Raw genomic sequence first — 19,918 nt, forward strand, 5'->3', positions numbered from 1 at the left:
GTGCTTCGACGTTTTCGGAGACGTCTGTTACCCACCAGCTCGATAGCTAGCCGAGAGCTCGAGGGTCACTGAAGCCGCCGAGAACAGCACAACTCCCGGCACATCATTTTCAGATCACTGCGGACTTTCGCTACACTCTCAGAAATAGGGGTACCAAAGTGTACCAAAAAGGGTACAAATGCTTGTCGCTGGGGGTGTTCCTTTTTGAAGGACATTTCTGTACCCTTTAGGCGTGGTACATTTTTGTACCTTATGAAGTTGTACCATCTGAAGTACAATCATGTACTTTCCTAAGACATAAATGTACCTTCAAACTATAGTACAGAAATGTTCCCTTGAAAAGGGTACAATAGGGTACCTATGAGGGTACCCCCCCAGCGACAACCTATTTCGTACCTAAAGAGACAAAAATGTACCCCCAATAGTCCAAAATATTTGGTTATTTAACCATTTATTTTCGATAATAGAATCACATCAAAGCATTTAAACAACCACAGGAATACATCCTTGATTACATTCGTATATTGCCATAGGACATGTCAAGAAAAATACATTCATTTAAAAAAAGTAAACAATCACATAAAGACATTAAACACCTGAACACAATGTTTTTGACGGATCACAGAGATGGCATGTATTTAAAAAACTGTCCACACAAATGTTTTGCTCTACTTCAACAAGCCAGAATATATATATGTCATATATATAGACAAAGTGGAAAATGTGCTTGCAACGTCACACAGAATACCTCAAGGACACAAACAGCCTATCATCAACTAAATAGGTGTCTAGAGCTTGAAAGTCTAATTCATTTCCTGGATTGAACAGGATCCAGTCATTGTCAACTGCCACTTGGTAAGCATGGAAATGACATTCATAAGTGCAAGGAAGTAACAGTTTCCCACACAATACCCAACAAGTATCAACATTCAAAATATACTTGATTTTAAAGAATATAGGTATGGCTTCAGTGTGTACATGGCCAACTACAAAAACATCCTCAAGTTCATATTTGACACTGCTGACAGATATAGCAGACACACGCTGAAGCACTTTATCCTGAAAATGCACATCTGTAAAACTTTTGTTCATTTCCAGAGCATTCTGTAAGTCTGTGGATTAACAGCAGTGTTTCCCCTACATTAGCTTAGCTGTGATGCTGAACCGCAGCTGAATTCAGCTCCATGCCAACAAAACACCGAGAATGAAACTTGTGGCCAAAGGCTATGCATTGCATCATGCATTTACCTCTCCAAGGATGATGAAATCTTCTATCTTCTCCTTGAAGATGGATGGCAAGAGGAGAAGTGCCCCCTTGAAGTCAATTCCTAGGTCATACAGATGCAAATGCACTTCATTAGATTTTGATAGCATGCAAATTCCCATTAACATGCTCTTGACATGGCACTATGGTACATCAATTATCTTTGGAAGAGAGCGCAAATGAATTGTCACAAAATTTACTATTTGTATGAGGTCAAATTAGTACCTGTAATGTCTTCAGCCAGTGCATTCTCTCTTGCCTCCATGTAGACCTTCTTCAGTGGCAAATCCTTGGTCATTTGAAGAACATTTTGAAGAACAGCAGTGAAGTTCTCGCTAAAGCGGCAACAGATGTTGTCTTGGCAGGGATGCATTAAATCAACCTCATCACACAACTGGAAATGAAAAGAGCAGAATAGACAAAAGAATGACATTTTACATTGAGGATTTAAACTTTTGACATGTTTAAAGACACAGACTGGAGATAAATGTAAAGTGCTTTAACCCTTGAACAAAAATTCTAAAGATAATAAACAGATTGATTAATCAGTTAGTACAGAAAATAATAATCAGATTTACAGACAAAAAAATCATTAGCTGTTTGCCCAATCATCTTAACAATTCTTACCCCTGCAGATGTCCCCAGGAATGGATATCTCTTTAATAGGTCCACAGTACACATTCCTTCAGCTACCTCTTGACGTCTCCATGCAAAGGTTTTTGTCATGCGGTCTTTCACCAGTGCTGTGTCAGGATGTAGCGTCCTGTGCTGATCATTTAGCACCTTGATATGAGCATCAACGGAGGCTGCATCTTCCCCCACAAAGCACGAATCCTTTGTCAAAGCAGATATCAGTATTATCATAAGTAAAATCTGATAAGTTAATGTTACTCGAAATGCAGTAATTTGTACACCAAATGCTTTGAAAAAAATGCAAAAATGTTGAATAGGAATTGCAAGTTGAGCTGACTTTTGTTAAATCAACTGTGAAGTTCCTTTTTCTATGTTAATGTTATCTGTTAACATGTTTCTTTCAATTAATGTTTACTTTTAGCTTTACAGTGAACATAATAAGACTACATATGTTACCTTAGCTCTTAGAGGCTGAGGGTGTGAGGATTTACGAGAGAGGGCTTCAGTCTCTTCAGACAGGAGCTGCTGGATTCCTCTGTGGTCCGATGTTTCTGCGTGCGTCCAAACTTTTCTTTAACCCGGTTCACTTCTTCGTTGCTGATTAGGGGAGCCCGTTCTGCTTTGAACTTTCTCTTGAGTTGGCTGTGCCAGGTGTCCTAGTTGTTTCAAATGTATATAAGTAGTTAATTATGCTTACTTTATATTAATATAATCTATAAAAGAAACAAAAAAGGAGAGGTACTCACATAACCATTTCCGTGTACATCTCTTAAGAAAGGATACTTCACAATCAGGGCTTTGATGACCTGGATGTAGTCTGAGTGGGTTGGGTACCTGTTTCAAACATAAGAAAAACAACACACAGTACACTGATTACTCTTATCCTTTTCTGGGGGCTTTTCTGTTCTTCAATTCTTCTACTCATATTGTTATTACCGTAAATAGTATGTTATAGACCAATGTCAAATCAATGTAGCTAAAGTTGATTTTAATTTTTTAAAAATGGGCGCGGACAAACAGCCACACCTCTCCCAAACTTCATTAATTAATTGACTGCAGTCCTGAATTATTAATTTACTCTTGAGCAAATTCGAAAATGAACACTTTGGATATCATAGTCCAGACAAGGTCTGGAGACACAGGATGTATGGTTTTACCACTATTGCCAGTTCATTGGAACCGTGTGTCACGCCAGACTCGAACGCTGGTCTCCAGATTGGGAGGCAGATGGGCTAACCATTTGTTCTCTGCCTCTCGTACAACAGCAATATTAATATTAAGAAATTAATGTAATTATTCAGAAAGGAACCCTTACATTGTGTACTGTGACAGCATTTCATAAAGAGTCCCAATTATTTTGTTTCGGTACTTCTGTTCTTTCTGGACTGGTTCTTTGAGATCCAAGCGACTCTGGACATCTTGTGGGAATTTTGGAATGGAAATAACTGCAGGCAAGAAGGTATAGAACTGCAATACAGTAGGAAAACAGCATTAACTAGCCATTTTGCAAGCACTTAAATGCATATGCAAATTTAGACATTTATCACAACCTACCTCTGGTTTGCTTGGGACACTGGACCTTCAACTGTACCTTCAATGTTGTACATCGTTATCTGAAATATAAAGTACAGTATGAAATAAAAATAAAACCATTTTCAAATTTCTTTTGGGGGGGGGGGAAATCCTTGCGCCGATTGCCTGTTGGCTGTAGGCATTATTCATTGCAACCAAAACAATAACCCGAGTTGTGGATAGAATAGAATCCTAGGCTATCTTGTCTGTTTTTGCTGCCCACAATTTGCCTCCTTGATTTTGGTTTATTTGAAATTATAAATCGATCCCTGATCGAGCAGCTAGCTGGCATCACAGGTGTTTGCAGACAGTGTCCCTGCGCAGAGCTTACAGCTCTCATATTCGAAAATCCCACTAAGTAGGTGGAATGGTACAAATGTGTACCTTCCATTGTTTAAAATCCCTTTGAGCGGGAAACAAGTTAGATGCGATAAATTTTGCTTAGAAAACGATTTTGTTAATAGCTATATTTACATACTAGCACGTTTTGAGAAATTATTGATTTTTCTACATTGTTGTACACGGTTAGTCACTATTTATTGATAAAACACTCGAATACGGCGGGCAGACAGACGTTGAACATTCCACCAACAGTCTAAATAGTCCACATTTGTATCTTTCTTTGTTTAAAACTTAGCTAACTGCTAGCTTTCACCCATGTTAAATCTAGCTCTTCGGACTTTTGCTAACTCTACTGTAAAATTACACGTTGTAATTTTTATAAAAACACAAAATCACACCCGACTTACCTCTAAACCTTTGCGCCTCGTCGTCTGACACATCAATGCCTTCTTCCATCAACTTTTTAAGGAGCTCCTCCATCAATAACCCCCTGAGAGTCATTTTCTGTGTCAACGCTAGTCAGCGCGGAGGCGGAGCACTCATCGCTGCTGGCTTTTCAGCCTTTGGGATTAATGCGCGTTGCGAACTTGACACATGAAAATACAACATTGTGGTATTAATGCGCAGTTGTTTAGAAACCGTTATGCTGTCTTGGCGAACTATATTTGTAACTTACAAAATGTAGTCACCGTAACATAAAAATCTGCTTGACATTTTAACTTCCAAAGAACCTCGGTTTAACTTGATGTTGCAAATTCCATAAAAACCTCACAATTAATGAACAATTCTAGGATGTAGTAAAAGCGAAAAAGTAAATGGCCAAACATAACTGTAAAATGATTTCACGTTTTTGAAGGCTACAACCAAGATTTAAAACATTAAAAATTATAACTGGAACTTAATAAAATGGAAATGGACCAGTTTTTTTTTAACATCATTTGGTTGTGCCTGCATGTCATTGTGTGTGTGTTTTTTTTTAATATAATTTAACATAACTTACACAAAGGTAGGTTACAGATATTCTTTGCATCATAGGATAATTTACGTACAGAGGAGAGGACCAACAGATTTGATTATAACATGTAGCTTTTATGAGCACACTCACATCTCATATGAATTTTACAATTAACCAGGCCCATCCAGATTTTCCCATGCTGACCCATTACCACATTCTGCCACTGTCACTGCAGTACAGGTCAAAATGGTACAGATTTGTACTTTATTTCAAATTGAACCTTTAAAGGGGCATTTCTGGACTTTTAAAGACCAGTATTGTACTTTTAAGGGAACATTTACAAAAAATGTACCTATAGGTACAAAAATGTTCTTCTCTCGTACCTCTATTTCTGAGAGTGTACTCAGGTTAAACGTAATATATAAGTCACTTAGACAACCTAAAAATGATATTGTTTGGCTTTTTTCAGTGTTTTATTTTCCCCCGGGTGGGTTCCTCCTTGGTTTTCACACAGCTGAATAAACGTCAAACAGAAAACCGATTAAACAGAAGAAGACGGCCGTACTGATCGATGTAGCAATTCCGAATGACAGCAACATCAGAAAGAAGGAACACGAGAAGCTGGAGAAATACCAAGGGCTCAGAGAAGAGCTCGAGAGGATGTGGAGGTTGAAGGTAACGGTGGTCCCCGTGGTAATCAGAGCACTAGGTGCGGTGACTCCCAAGCTAGGCGAGTGGCTCCAGCAGATCCCGGGAACAACGTCGGAGATCTCTGTCCAGAAGAGCACAGTCCTGGGAACAGCTAAGATACTGCGCAGGACCCTCAAGCTCCCAGGCCTCTGGTAGAAGACCCGAGCTTGAAGGATAAACCGCCCGCAGGGGCGTGCTGGGTGTTATATATATATATATATATATATATATATTCATATATATGTTTTTTGTTAGCAGCTACTATGACATTCCTTCTCATTCCCACATTTAGGTCATTTGAGGATCTCGGAGCTTTGTAGCCTTTAGAATCTCTTCGATATAAAGGAAATGGCGTATGTCAGCTAACAATTCCTCTAAACTCAAATCGTGTTCCGAGGATTAGAAAAGAAGTGCATCCTTCTTGACTGGTATACACTTTAGTTACACCACAAAGTCTAACACCCCACAAAGAACGCTTATCAAATCTATGATCTTAATCCTACAGTGGGCACGAACAGTGAAAGGATTTTTGTCCCAGTGTATTTCATGACTAAGACAATAACTGAAAGTGCACTGTCCTATGCAAGACTTTGTCTTTCTGTGCCTGAAAGCCTTTCAGCTTGTAAAAGGTTGCTGCCCTTGTTGTAGTTTAGCTAACCCAGTGGCTCATTGAGCACTGAGATACCACATGTACATCCACATTAAAAACAATCTGCTGTTCTCAGTTGAATGTTCACCACAAAAATACAAAGACAAACAAACGTACAGAAATAAAGTGAAAGATACGAGTACGAAAACTAGACATAGGAAGCACGAAGGAAACACTGAGAAGTCTTTATGACCAGCACAGTACAAAGGCATCATGGATCATCAGTTCCTGTTGCTGCTGGGTCTTGTGCTTTTCTGCTAGTACCACTCAGGGCATTCAGTAACTTTAAGAAAAGGGGGCCATGGATTAATTCCTCAAGCCCCCTGGTGCCCACTGCACTATGAAATGCTCTAAATGCTAAAGACTGAATACAATTAGAGCTCTCTCTTCAAATACCCATTGATTCAGCTGGTCTTGCACTATGCCTCAGCTCATGGAGTTCTGAAAGACACTGTGACACCTTTGTGACCTCTGTGTTGAAGAATTTTTATAGAAAGTAGCAACTAAACAAAAATTGAAATATAGCCGCAAGGAGGTCAGGAGTAACATTGTTATGCACCTTGCTATTCAAACCATTTAACTAAGTAGTATTAGCTGATAATTATGCTGGGATTAAGAAATGAAAGGAAGACAACATACATGATTGCTGGGCAATGAAAAAACTAGAAACACAGGCCGGGGTTTGTGAATGGTTTAGGTTCTCTGGATAACCTTCACAAATGAAAGACCACAGAGACAGAAATCTCAGTCATGGCTGCACTGTGAAACTGGTGTCTCTAGAAAATCATGTCACGCCTTACAGCATGACATTTAGATTAATGTCACCGTATTTGGAGACAAAAGAAAGACGTTCTTTATTTGATTTGGTCAAATGTAATAAATGACATTTTGCAAAACTAGCAAATTTGATGTTAAATCAAGATCTATTAGTATTGACCACAACAATACAATTGTAGGAACAACTTTTTTTAGATATCATATTTTGAAAAATACATGTATGTAAAATGAAAAAAAAAAAGTATTTAAATAACATAAATATATATATATTGTAGCATTAATGGTGAATTACAGAAAGAGAAGATTTAATGCCCATAGGCTAAAAATTTTGGTGTAGTGACACTTTTCAGTTTTAACTGAAGGGTCTAACTATAAAAATGCCTTTCAGTGTTTCTGAATTACATCAGTTTCAATTCAATAGAGCTTTACAAAATAGCCAGTGTCACTCATGTCTGCATGAGAAATAAGCCATAGGTCATTATGCAGCTGCACCTTCTTGCTGAGCAAATGCTTATTTGGCATGTGACGTTTCTAATAGGAAATGTTTCTGAATCCTTCTGCTCGGTTGTCATGGAACGTCTCGCTGTGTCTCGTAGCCCACGGCTTAGTTCCTCCTCTTTCTGTCTGTCTCGATCACTCTGACTTTCTCTTTCCCTGCCTCCCTTTTCCCTTCATTTTTTTTCTCTCTTTCCTTGGCTGAGATAAATAGGAGGTAGTTACTGCTGATGTGAGAACATAGTGTTGCCTGCACAGTAAAAACTACATTTGTCAGTGCCACAGTGCTTTTTTACTCTGGGTAATTGTGTGTCATTGTCTTGCAAGACTGCCTGGAGATATTCCTGCTATGGAAAAGGAAGTGAGGTCGGTGGGGGGGGGGGATTTTGTGCGATGTGGAAATGAAAAGAATTTGTTGTTCTACTATGTGACACATGCAGTGGCCTATGTGATTAATTAGGCCATTAGCAGATGCAAACAGTTCCATGCTATTCAGGTCATGCTGATCCTTAACAGCTTAATTTCGGTTTTTGTGATTTGTTTTTGTGTTTTTTAACGATTCTTTAAACAGCACACCATTAAAACCACCTGCCCAATCTTGTGTAGTTTTCCCTGGTGCTGCCAAAACAGCTGTCATCCATATGGGCACGGACACCAAACCTCGGGTTGTCTTGAGGTGTTTGGCACAGAGATGCTGGGAGCAGATGGAATTTCTATGGAGCGTCCAAGGATTTGGCTTATTTTGGTGCATCAGTCCTGTCTCTTGACCTGACCGGAGGTTGCTGCCTATCAATGAGCGCTGCTGCAGTGGACTTTTAAGTTTTAAGTTAAATGGCATCGCTGTCATGTAGACTGTCATTTCAGTGCACATATCTTCAGCTTCTATCACTGTGGTAGTGGTAGAGTGCACAGAAAGTCTGACTTTTTACGATAGAGGTGCATGTCTTTAACATTATTACAACCTGAACTCACAAAGCTTGCTCATACCATGCTGGTAATTTAGACAAAACTTTTTAATAAGCCATATCATATGATATTTGGACGGTATAAATAGCACCCTCATAGGTATCTGTGAAACTGATGTAACGTGCTGTAAAAACAAAGTGAAAAAAAGTGAAGTTCTCGCTGTAATCAGGACTAGCTTGATGGGCTCACCTCACCGATGTCAGGGCTCTTGAAAGCACCTTTGGGGAAACAAAGCTCTCACAGGCTTAAAAACTTTCTCCATCACACAACCATCTTACCCCCAGCCAAACACTGCACAGAACAAATAGCAGTCACATGTTTTATGTTAGTTATGAGAACAGGGACCCCTTTAATGAGATAAGCAGCTGGACTCAACTTTAAGGAGTGCCAGGGTTTGGGTCTTATATAGTTGCAAAAAAAACCCCCCCAAAAAAACAACTATGCCATTTCACAGAAACTGTCCTTGTCTCTGAAGGTTTAAAGTGAGAACCTCAATGGTATTGCAAACATCATGATTACACTAGTTGTCATGGGAAGGTGAGGCGTCTTTATCTTACTCTTATCAGCTTCAGGATGTACAAAGAATACAACATTATATAACCAGGAATGAGTGCCAGCTGTGGACTGATTTCAGGGCACTTATCCTTGTATCCTCGACATGGTTTTGCTTGAACTACAAATGTAGTTCAGGCAATTTATGTAAACCACAACTATAATGATCTTGCACAATGAACAACAGTAAAATAGAAAATATTTTTGATAGTAGCCATTAAGTAGTTACTATCAAAAACATGGTAAATTGTTGTATCTCCTCACTAGCCAGACTTTCAGTTGGGTTCCGATAGGCGCTCAGTTTTGAGGTTGTCCTTTGATGTGCTTTTAAAATTGTCAATATGTTAAAAGTTGTGAATTTTAAATTGGGTAAATTGGTGCTAATTTATAACATTTGTAAGCAAAGCTTATCCCAAAAGGTTCACACATAAAAAAAGTTATTGAGATGTTCAAGCAATCAAATCGATATTAGACATGTAAGAACAACAACAACAAAAATACTTTGTGTGTTATTGAACAGTATAATGTCTTTCTATTTATGCAATATATGCTGTGTTGCTGGAAGCAAATATTTAGACATGTAGATGTGAACCCAACTGCATTTTGGCTGTGAAGCATCTCTTTGTGTCCTGAGCTCACCACCTTCCCAAGCCTCCCAGTCATTCAAATGGTAAACCAGCAGAACCGACTCTTAATTCATTGAGCAGCATTAACAGTCCAGTCCAGCTCTGAGCACTCCAGTCTGACTCACTGTTTCCCACTACTTTCTCCAGGCAAAGAAAAGAAAAGTATTTACCATGTGAAAAGAGACAGAAAGAGGAGTTAGAGAGCTGGATGTGGCACGCTTAATCTGTAATCTGTCTCTGCCATTTTTCTTCGAAGCATGTCCTATTTACTTTTGTGTGTGTGTGTGTGCCTGTGTGAGTCAGTCCTGTTTTCTTCTCTCTTCTCAAGTTTCAGTCTGAGTTTCACTCAGGTGAGACTTTTAAAGTAATTCTTAGAAAACAAAATGTCACCACTGGCCTTGTATAAACAGTAAATCTTTCGCTAATTTCAGACACAGAATGATTTCCAACAACAAAACTGATGCTTTTCCATTGGTCACAATCTTTGCTAACATGTTAGAGGGAACATCATCATTTTTTCAATCATAACCACTTAGCAAAAATTTGAGAATGATTGTGTTGTATTGGTTGATTGGGAAAGAAATGGTTTTACTAATAGTGGGTTTTTTGTTGTTGTTTGCTTTTTGGTCTGAATCACTTGATGCACATATGAGATGAAAAAAACGTCAGAGCTGGCAATGGACGCACTGAAAATTGTTTGTTTTGATGAAGATTTTAATTGTGCAACAAAGCAGGAATGCTCGATTTACTTGGGAAATTAGCCTTTTTAATGACAATTCATGAGGCAGCGTACAGCGGCAATGTACAGCCAAAGATATTTTATTTCAAGGTAAAAGCAGTTCTGGTGAATTTTACAAACAAAATGATAATTTTTAGAGAACAGTATTGTTTTTCTTTTGCTATGTGTTGCACTCAGAGCACTTAGTTAACCCGGGCAATTAAATAATTGCCAGAAAAGTCCTTTTTAAAAAAAAAATAAAAATAAATGGACTGTTCATTGAACTTTCTGACAATAAAAAAGAAACAATTAAAAATCAATTAGTTTGCATAATATTTACTATATCTTGGTGGGGTTTTTTTTTTTAAATTTATTGCTTAAAAATTGATTGTGCAACAAGTCATATGAGTAAAATTACATGTGTATATATGGAAATGTAAGTAAGTTTTCTGGAAATAATGAAATGTTGAGAAATGAATACAATAAAAATGAGTACAATGACCCAATGGCACAATAATATATTCCTACTCTGGCTTTAAAAGTTGATAGTACAGTGAACATAATCCACACAATAACTACTTTATGTTTCTTTCAAAATATATCTGCTAAAACTCAGGATAAAAGTATAAGTATAAAAGTGTTTTCTTAGGGGCCAGTGTTGAATGTGCATGCCTTCATAGTTTTATCCTGCCCCTCCCGATTGTATGAGAGGTACAATCAGAGCTCCTTTCCTTATGGGGCAGTTGGGCTTTATAGAACATCTGTCTGTAAACATAAAATGTCTGCAGGAGATGCTTGCTTGGCATTCAGCACCACGTGAAACTCATGCTAATATGCAACTGTCTCTTAAACATCCTCCTAATTACATCTAATCTCTCTCAATACGCCCCTCGGCAATGTTAAAATTGATGCATGAAGCAAGACAAGTGCATGTTCTGCTTGGCTGGCTCAGGTTATGGTGAGAGAGCAAGAGATAGAACAGCAGGTTTTTGAGAAGGGTTTGTGATCATTTTGTGTTCTACACAGATTTGCATTTGTGGCCCTTTAAAGGTCACACAAATAAACTGTTTCTGTCATTTACGGTATATTTCTGCATTGTAACCTTAAATTTGAATGATAATGAATATGTTTGATGGGACCTTCTAGCTGCTAACTGTTATCATGACCTCAGGATTTTTTATGAATCTTGAATAGATTCATTTAAGAGAGGAAAAAAAACAGAAAGAACAGATCAATGAAGACTGTTTTTCCTCTGGATTACACTGGTAATATCACTGGTCACATGTGTGGTTCAGTAATAGAACTCATAGATTTTTCTCTGTGTATTATAGACTGTTACACGCCTCAGTTGTTTGATAATACTCAGTGATGGGCTTGCATCTGAACTGTCATGGAGTAATTATACTGTAAATAACGTTTGTCTGTGTATATATGCGTGCTTGTATGTGTGTGTGTGAAGACTTGACAGCCAAGGGCAGGCAGGCATGACATCAGATTCCTTCCTCTCTGCATAAGCAGCATTAAGGAATGGGAGGAAGAGTGGCTGGGGATGTTGCATATGATGCATCCTTGCTAGGTACTCATTGCTCACTAGCGTTGAGGACATTTACTGAAGGATAGTATTATATATATTTCCTTCTCAGCAAAAGTATTTATTCTGAGATATAGCGATGTTAATGTGGAGGTTCAAAGGAAGGTGGAGGTTGTTTTCACCATGGCCTCATCCGGTCAGAATGCGAATAAAACAGCCATCAATCTATTGCAGTATCTCAGTTTATTTAATTGTAATCAGTGATAACTCAACTTAAAGGAAGACACATGGTCTGCTAACTCTGAAAAGAAAATAAGGTTTGGATTTTAAGTCAATAATTAACTTGAGAATAACGCTTAAACACAGGAGACCAAATCAAACTCACCTCAGCTGCCACCCTATGTGGGAGTGAAAAGAGTGAGCTGTAAGTGAGTGCAGTCCTTATATAATGTGTGACAGGTGAGCGCAATTAAGGGCAAACTCCAAAGCCAATCAAAGGTGAGAACGGGAAACAAGGTAAGTCTGGTGAGGTGAGGGAGAGGGAGGAAAAAAGGGGTAAGAAAAACAAGAATCCTTATAACAGAGACATTTCAGAAATTTTAAGACCAAGCCATGGGATAAGGTGGTTTTGTTTCTGTTATAAAAACACTCACTCTGGGATAGTCTCAGCATTTAATGTGACTTACAGGTACAACACAGCCATGACAGAAAAGTGGCTCAAATATCTTGTCTTGTTGGACTGAGAGGATCTGTGGTGCCCAAAAGAGTGACTTTGCTGAGTCCCTTCTTTTCATCTGACATCATCAGGAGGTTAACATTTGGGTTTTCGAATGAAAATGTTGAATGTCACACATTCGTACAAGTTGTTAATCTTTTTCTTTTAATTGTGAATTGAATTATCTTAAATTTTGATTTTTCCTGGCCAAAAAATACTTTAATTTAGATTAATGTAGTTACTGATACTGTCTTTCACCTTTTTATTGCCACAAATATGAATACATGGTGATTGTTAACCAGTTCAGATGTTGCTGTTGTATATAAAGTTTGACTGATTGTCTTGAAACATCGTTTAATTCATTTTTATTCCTTGAATTATTATTTTTTTACAGAGATGCATAATCCTGCATTTGTGCCTCCTAAAGTAAACTGAGGTGTTGCAATAACCTTTCACAAAATCTAGGTTTCACACTGTTCCCATGGTGACATTCGGTGCCCATTTTCCAAACATTTACTTTTCATTCTTCTGCCTTATTAAAATCTTCATTTCTCTCTTTTTTAAAGGTTGCTATCTTTAGTTTAGCTGAACTTTTATGTAAGCTGTATGGGTAATAGTCTGAAAACTGTGTCAAGCACATGATGTTCCTTGAGAGACACAAACACATTAACAATTTGTCTAAGTTAGAGAGCACTGCGTTGACAAGGAAATGGTTCTTGACAGTAAATGGGACACTAATTAAACCCTCTTCAGTAATAAGGTGATGCTTTCTGACTCAGTGAAGACCTAATCATAAGGTTTTAGCACATGATGTCTTTAAGAATAATCACTTAGCAATAAAAATGAATGAAAATGAATATTCAAATGAGAGAATATGTAAATTATGAATTGCTTGTCCTTATCTGTATGTCATACTGTCTCACATAAAAAACATGTATTTCTTTCACCTTGTATCTTTTTGTTTTCTCCACTGTATTAAAGAAAATGCCACAAAGAAAGGGGGCTGCCTCTGTGTCGAGCTATCAGTGCTAGTACATTTGGTGATAAATGTGGCATGGCAGAAGGCCTAAGAGGCTAGAAGAGATGTGTTGGGTTCTCTGGTTGAGGATCTGCTGAGGCAATGATACTCTCTACTGGGGCGCTTCACTTGTTTGTGCGAGCAGAAGGGAGGCGCTGCCACCAGAAATTCACCATCTCTTTTCTTGTTTTGTTCCAACACACAGAAGTTCTTCTGTTTAAAGCCCTACCTGCTGATACTGAATTCTTATCAAATAAAATGTTAGGCTCATAGTAAGACTGGTCTCTCACTTCCCACTTGTCACAATTAAATACACATGGATAAGCATTGTTTTTGAACTTTGGGTGTTCCTTTTACGGGTTGCCACAGTAGATCATCTGCCTCCATCTCACTCTATCCCTAGCGTTCTCTGCACCCACACCAACCCCTCTGCATGTCCTCCTTCACTACATCCATGAACCTCCTCTGTGGTCTTCCTCTTTTCTTCCTGCCTGGCAGCTCCATCCCCAACATCCTTTGTTCAATATATCTACTATCTCTCTTCTGCACATGTCCATTTAAGCCTTGCCTCTCTAACTCGGTCTCTAAATCACTCAATCTGAGCTGTCCCTCTGATGAACTCATTTTAATCCTTTCCATCCAGATAAAATCTACTGTGTGCATCTTCAAACATTAATTTTTGAACTTGAATGAGTAAAATTTGACACAAATCTGAATCTTTTCTGAAAACATTTGCTCGAGACATTTCCTATCATCTTGTCATTTAATACTATTAAAATAACTATGTGAGTCTGGATAGGAAATGTATTTCTGATGGTTAGCTGCCAGAAGTGACTGCATGCATCTGTGTATCCATCCATTCCTTTCCATCATTGCTTATAATTTCCCTTGTGGGATCACTAAATTATCTATCCATCCATCTAGCTATCTATCTGGAACAATACTGTTTGGTTATTCATACTTTCAGCCAGTTAAAAGTCATCAGCTTAACATGCCTGTCTTTGGACTGTAGGAGGAAGTTGGAGTACCCGGAGAGAACCCACAAAGGCAACCATAAAGCAAGAGAACATGCAAACAAAGAGGCCTTGCCTGCCCAGCCAGCCAACAGGTTCGAACCAAGAACCTTCTTCCAAGGAATTGAGAAAACATGCAAAATTCAACTATCGTGCTGCTGATAAGCCATTTCATGATGCCAGACTGTATTTAGTCATCCGACAATCTGAAATATTTATCTCAAGTTCAGTATTCTTTTCCTGCGATTATGCTGAAATCTTGTGTTGATTGCAGTGTGGCATACTTTTAGCCTTCCTCTGTCAGTGCCGTATCAGAGGCATGCTGTGTCTGTTTGGGCTGTGCAGTTAGACCAGCAGTTAATTATTAGCATGACTGGTGAAGTGCAGAAGCTGCTGACCATTTTAGGATGTTTGTGTTTGAGCCTCCTAAACTGTTTGACATGTGAAAATGTCTGTAATGAGAAAGGTATTTAACTAACGGGAACAGCTTTCACAGTGTTACTGATGAAGGAGGAAAGGGAGAAATTTGGATACCCAAATACGTATAACTACCTAAGAATAAAATATAATAAAATCACTAAAGCAGCACTGTATATAAAAAATAAAATTGCAGAAATATGTCACTGCAGACATTGCCGATTATATGCCTCATATGCAGAATAGTAGGCAGATGAAATGGCAAAGTTTGGTAAATAACAGCATTATCAGCGCAAAATAAATGGAAGAAGTTGTTCACTGCCCTGCTGTAATCAGAGGGGTTTCAGGCGACAGCTGGAAGTCCTGTGACTGCAGAGAAGCTGCACCGTAACATGGCACCAGGAGCTTATCAAAAACATTGATTTCAATATTGATTTCAATTAAGTCTGCATTGCATGAAGGAGTGAATGGAGGTTATATTAAATGAATGCCTTCAAACCCATGCTCTGTGGCACACTGTATATACAAACAGAATGGAACGACAGCAGTAATACTGTGACTGTACTTGAGTCATGAATGCAAATTTTCTATCACTTGGACACAATTTCAGATGGGACAAAACACATCACAACCCTGTGTTGTTATCTGTATGATGTGTGCATTTGTGTGTAGTTCAGGGTGCTTGGCAGGGAATTCATGCAGGCAATTAAAACTGTTCATTAATGCTTTGTTAACCAACACTCCAGCTAATCCTATCATATGGCAGGCAGCGATAAGGGCATTTGCTCTCTTGCTGCCTGTCTGTCTGTCTCTCTCTGCTGGGAGTTGATATGCTATCAGCACACTGTTTGTTAAGGTGAACAGAAGACTCACTAATATCCTGATTCAGCACTGATTCAGGGTAATACAGGAAGGAGATGTTTGGCAGTGTACACGAGATAGCCTTTAAAACCTCAGTTTATGTCTAATAGACGAAAATATTAAACATATCACCCCAAATAAACAACAGAATACTGAAATTGCATTGACGCATTTTCACTGCCCCCATCAGTGGGATAACCATCATTTCCTGTTGTTTACAAAATCATAAAAAAATGTGACTTGAGGCCTATAAGCAGAATTAAAGGCTTAGTGAGGTTGCGCTCTTACTGTTTGATGGTAACTTAATGTTACAGAGCAGGTTATGTTCTGATGATCATCTACTGGCCAAACAATTAGTTGAAAGATCCCTCTAATTTTGAGGAGGAGCTAGTAGGAGGGTCTATAGTTTTTAAAGTCTGTCTAAAGCCCTTGTTTTTCTCTGATGAGCATCAATATGTCTAATTTTTCAAACTTAAAACTTAAAATCTTGCACTTTCTGAGCTTTTATGAAATTGACAGATTTAAACTAGTTTGAATGTATTTTTTCTCCTGTTTCTCAGATTGCCTAATGTTGTAAATAAGGCTAAAACTATCTTTTGCATATCAAATAAAAGAGGCTGTTAATTTAATGTAAACCTCAGCTGTTATGAATCATATCCTCCAATTCAGTTCAATTCAATTTTATTTATACAGCATCAATTCACAACAACAGTCCAGTCAAGTTGATTTAGAGAGTTAGAGAAAAAAAACCCCCACAAATCAGATGAACCCTTTTAACCCTAGCAAAGGGTGAAGAAGCAATGTTGTTGTGGGACCTTAAAAGAGTCCCCAAAAGTTGATTCTGTTCATCTGGACGTAGCGTTTTCAGTGGGAGAAACGTTTCGTCACTCATCCAAGTGACTTCTTCAGTCTCAGCTGACTCCAGGTTTCCCCAATCTTATAAACAGTACATTGCATAATGACTGAAACTAGCACTACTGAAGGAACAATGAGTAAATGTGGTTATCCCAGCTGGACATTTGTCAAAGCTGGGAAGCCACCTAAAGAAAGCTCCAGCCGATCCAGGAGAGAAGGACAACTGCTGCCTAAGCGAAAACCCGTAGTGATCCCGTATGTGTCGGAACAGCTGGGACGCATTTTTTTTAAATACCGGGTCTCTGTGGCTTTTAAACCCCAAAACACGCTGCGCCAGAAACTGGTCCACCCCAGGATCGGGTCCCCCGACACAAGCAGAGTAACATAGTGTACGCTGTTAAGCGCCAGGAGGATTGCCAGGATTTATACATCGGGGAAACCAAACAACCTCTGGCGAAGCGGATGGCACAACACAGAAGAGCAACCTCGTCAGGCCAGGACTCTGCAGTCTATTTACACCTACGGGCCAGTGGACACTCTTTCAATGATGAGGATGTACACATCCTGGACAGGGAGGGACACTGGTTTGAGGGCGGAGTCAAGGAGGCCATTTACATGAAAAGGGAAAGACCATCTCTGAATCGAGGAGGGGCCTAAGGGTACATCTTTCGCCATCTTACAATGCTGTGATTGCAGAGATTTCCCAACTCTCTGTGAATGGTACTCATGGCCATTGGTCAGTGGGCTTTGATTAGTGGTTGTTGATCAGTGGTCATGAGAATTTGCATATTAATGATCAAGGAACTGACCTCCCAGCCCATTGTCCCTTCAGTGGTGCTAGTTTCAGTGGATGAGTGACGAAACGTTTCTCCCACTAAAAACGCTACGTCTAGATGAACAGAATCAACTTTTGGGGATTTACTAACCTGGATGATTGAGCATGCATCAAGACCTTAAAAGAGCTTTGCATAAATAAATGCAATTAAAACCTCACCAAGAGTAAACAAGATAAAGATATCCAGAAAGAGAGTACTTCAAGTTATTGTTACTAAAGGTGGTTCTAGGTTTTGAATTGTTAAGTGTATTTAGTTTTTCATTCAATACTTTGGAATTTTGGCTTCGTTTTTGTTAAATAAATAATAACATGGTGTTAATCCGAGGCTGTGTTTACCCCATTTTAAGACATGACAAGGGCTATTTTTTTTTATTATGTCCTAATATGTATTTATAACCTTACAAGTGAAACAAATTGGAAATGTTCACATCTATGATGTTTCCCATTGCAAAGTAAACTGCAATCGGCAACAACATATCAGCATCTTTCTCATGAAAAAAACAAAAATCCTTTTCTGATAGTAATTTCACTGGAGAGCATGCATACTACTGGGAGCCTTGGCCAAGTTGGCAGGGAGGAAAAACAGATTACCATTTTCACTGTGTTTGTTGGAGCCCTGGAGGTGACTTCTGAACTGCTACTACCTCTGCTAGACTGGAGCTGTCAGCGTTGCTTATCTCATATCTGTGCCATCACGACAACTAACACGTCTGCTACACCACTGCTTACTTACATGAGCAAACATGACTTTTATTTATATGTTTATAAATTTGATATAGTCATAACCACTGCAGTAAAACTAAAGATAAAATATTCTTGTTTTCTTGCACAATGCTAATGAACCAAGAAATCTAAAAAAATAAATAAATGCATGGATACATACGTCTTTGAGCATTTTACTCTATGTTGAGGCACTATCCATGCATTTTCTACTGCGTTTCTAATTCGGGTTGTGGGGGGATTTGAGCCTATCCCAGCCAATTTAGAATCACCAGTTTGTTTCAGTCAGTGGGAGGAAGCAGGAGTACCCAGAAAAAATCCATAAAAATTTGGGGGGAGAACATGTAAACACCACAAAGAAATGTTCCAGAAATTTTGGGGATTTAAAACTAGGACCTTTTTGATGTGGGGTAACAATGCTCACCAGTACCACCATGCTGCTCATTTGGTACCATTATTCAAAATTTTACAGTTTTTACAATTTTTGTATGTGTTGGGAAGCAAATTGTTACAGTTAGCAAGAACATTTTAGGTTTGGCTTTCTGTCAGATGTTTGCATGCTCTTTGGTGCTCAGATTTCCTCCAGACATTCAGGTTGGGTTAATAACTGAGTGTTCACAATCCTGTTGTACTCGGCCCTGAAAATCTTAGAAATATGGTATCTAACCATATTCTCACACTGGATGGCATTACATTGGCCTCCAGTAACACTGTGAGGAACCTTGGAGTCATTTTTGACCAAGACATGTCCTTCAATGTGCATATTAAATAACTATGTAGGACTGCTTTCTTCCATTTGTGCAATATCTCTAAAATTAGAAATATCCTGTCTCAGAGTGACGCTGAAAATCTAGTTCATGCATTTATTACTTCTAGGATGCACTACTGTAATTCATTATTATCAGGAAGTCCTAAAAACACCTGGAAAAGCCTTCAGTTAATCCAAAATGCTGCAGCAAGAGTCCTGACAGCGACTAGAAAGAGAGAGCATATTTCTCCTGTTTTGGCTTCCCTTCATTGGCTTCCTGTTAAATCCAGAATTGAACTCAAAATCCTGCTCCTCACATACAAGGTCTTAAATAATCAGGCCCCATCTTATCTTAATGACCTTGTAGTACCATATCACCCTATTAGAGCACTTCGCTCTCACTCTGCGGGCCTACTTGCTCATAGGGGGTCATATGATTGTTGGGTTTTTCTCTGTATGTATTACTGTATGAGCTAACTTTCAATATAAAGTGCCTGTTGTTGTGATTTGGTGCTGTATAAATAAAACTGAATTGAACTGAATTGAATTGAACTGAGTCCAATTTGGCCATAGGTGTTTTTAGTATAAGCTGCTGTCTTTGTTTTTGTGTGCTAGCATGGTGATGAAGACCTAACCCTACCTTGAGTGTCAATGACAAGATAGTATATTATAAAGTACCAAATCCAAAACCCTGGAGTTATACTTGGTTCTCAGAAGGAAACAGTAATACTGTGATTAGTGTTTAACCACCAATAGTGGTGTGTGTTTGCAGTATACTCGCTAAGGAAAAGGATCAAATGGCTGAGCTGCAAGCACATATACTGTAAATGGTTTCACATTTGGCATTGGCTACAAGCCCAACACAAGCTCTGAAGGGACATTAAAAATGCTGCAAGGAGTGATGATGTTACCACCAACACAATGACAATAAATGCTTTACATACTCTACATTCACATTATTCTGTC

At 38.6% G+C, this 19,918-nt stretch overlaps 1 protein-coding gene and 1 long non-coding RNA gene across 3 annotated transcripts in view; one reads left to right on the forward strand and one right to left on the reverse strand.

Annotated features, from left to right (window-relative positions):
* Positions 1–19,918, forward strand: part of LOC109202267 (uncharacterized) — a 712,495-nt gene that overhangs the window by 172,275 nt on the left and 520,302 nt on the right. The gene's annotated exons all lie outside the window — the stretch shown is intronic.
* On the reverse strand, positions 426–4,649 carry LOC109202266 (uncharacterized). Of its 2 annotated transcripts, none has more exons than XM_019359320.2 (8): positions 4,219–4,649; positions 3,452–3,510; positions 3,213–3,342; positions 2,644–2,731; positions 2,389–2,553; positions 1,892–2,098; positions 1,490–1,658; positions 426–1,328 (listed from the first exon to the last, which is right to left on the reverse strand). In XM_019359320.2, the coding sequence occupies exons 3-8, from the start codon at positions 3,230–3,232 to the stop codon at positions 1,237–1,239; spliced, it is 741 nt and encodes a 246-aa protein (XP_019214865.1). In that variant the 5' UTR covers positions 3,233–3,342; positions 3,452–3,510; positions 4,219–4,649; the 3' UTR covers positions 426–1,236. The 2 variants fall into 2 exon arrangements, with proteins under 2 accessions (XP_019214865.1, XP_019214864.1); XM_019359319.2 differs by having other exon boundaries at positions 3,213–3,364.

This window comes from Oreochromis niloticus, linkage group LG5, assembly GCF_001858045.2.
Source record: "Oreochromis niloticus isolate F11D_XX linkage group LG5, O_niloticus_UMD_NMBU, whole genome shotgun sequence".
NCBI lineage: Eukaryota > Metazoa > Chordata > Actinopteri > Cichliformes > Cichlidae > Oreochromis > Oreochromis niloticus.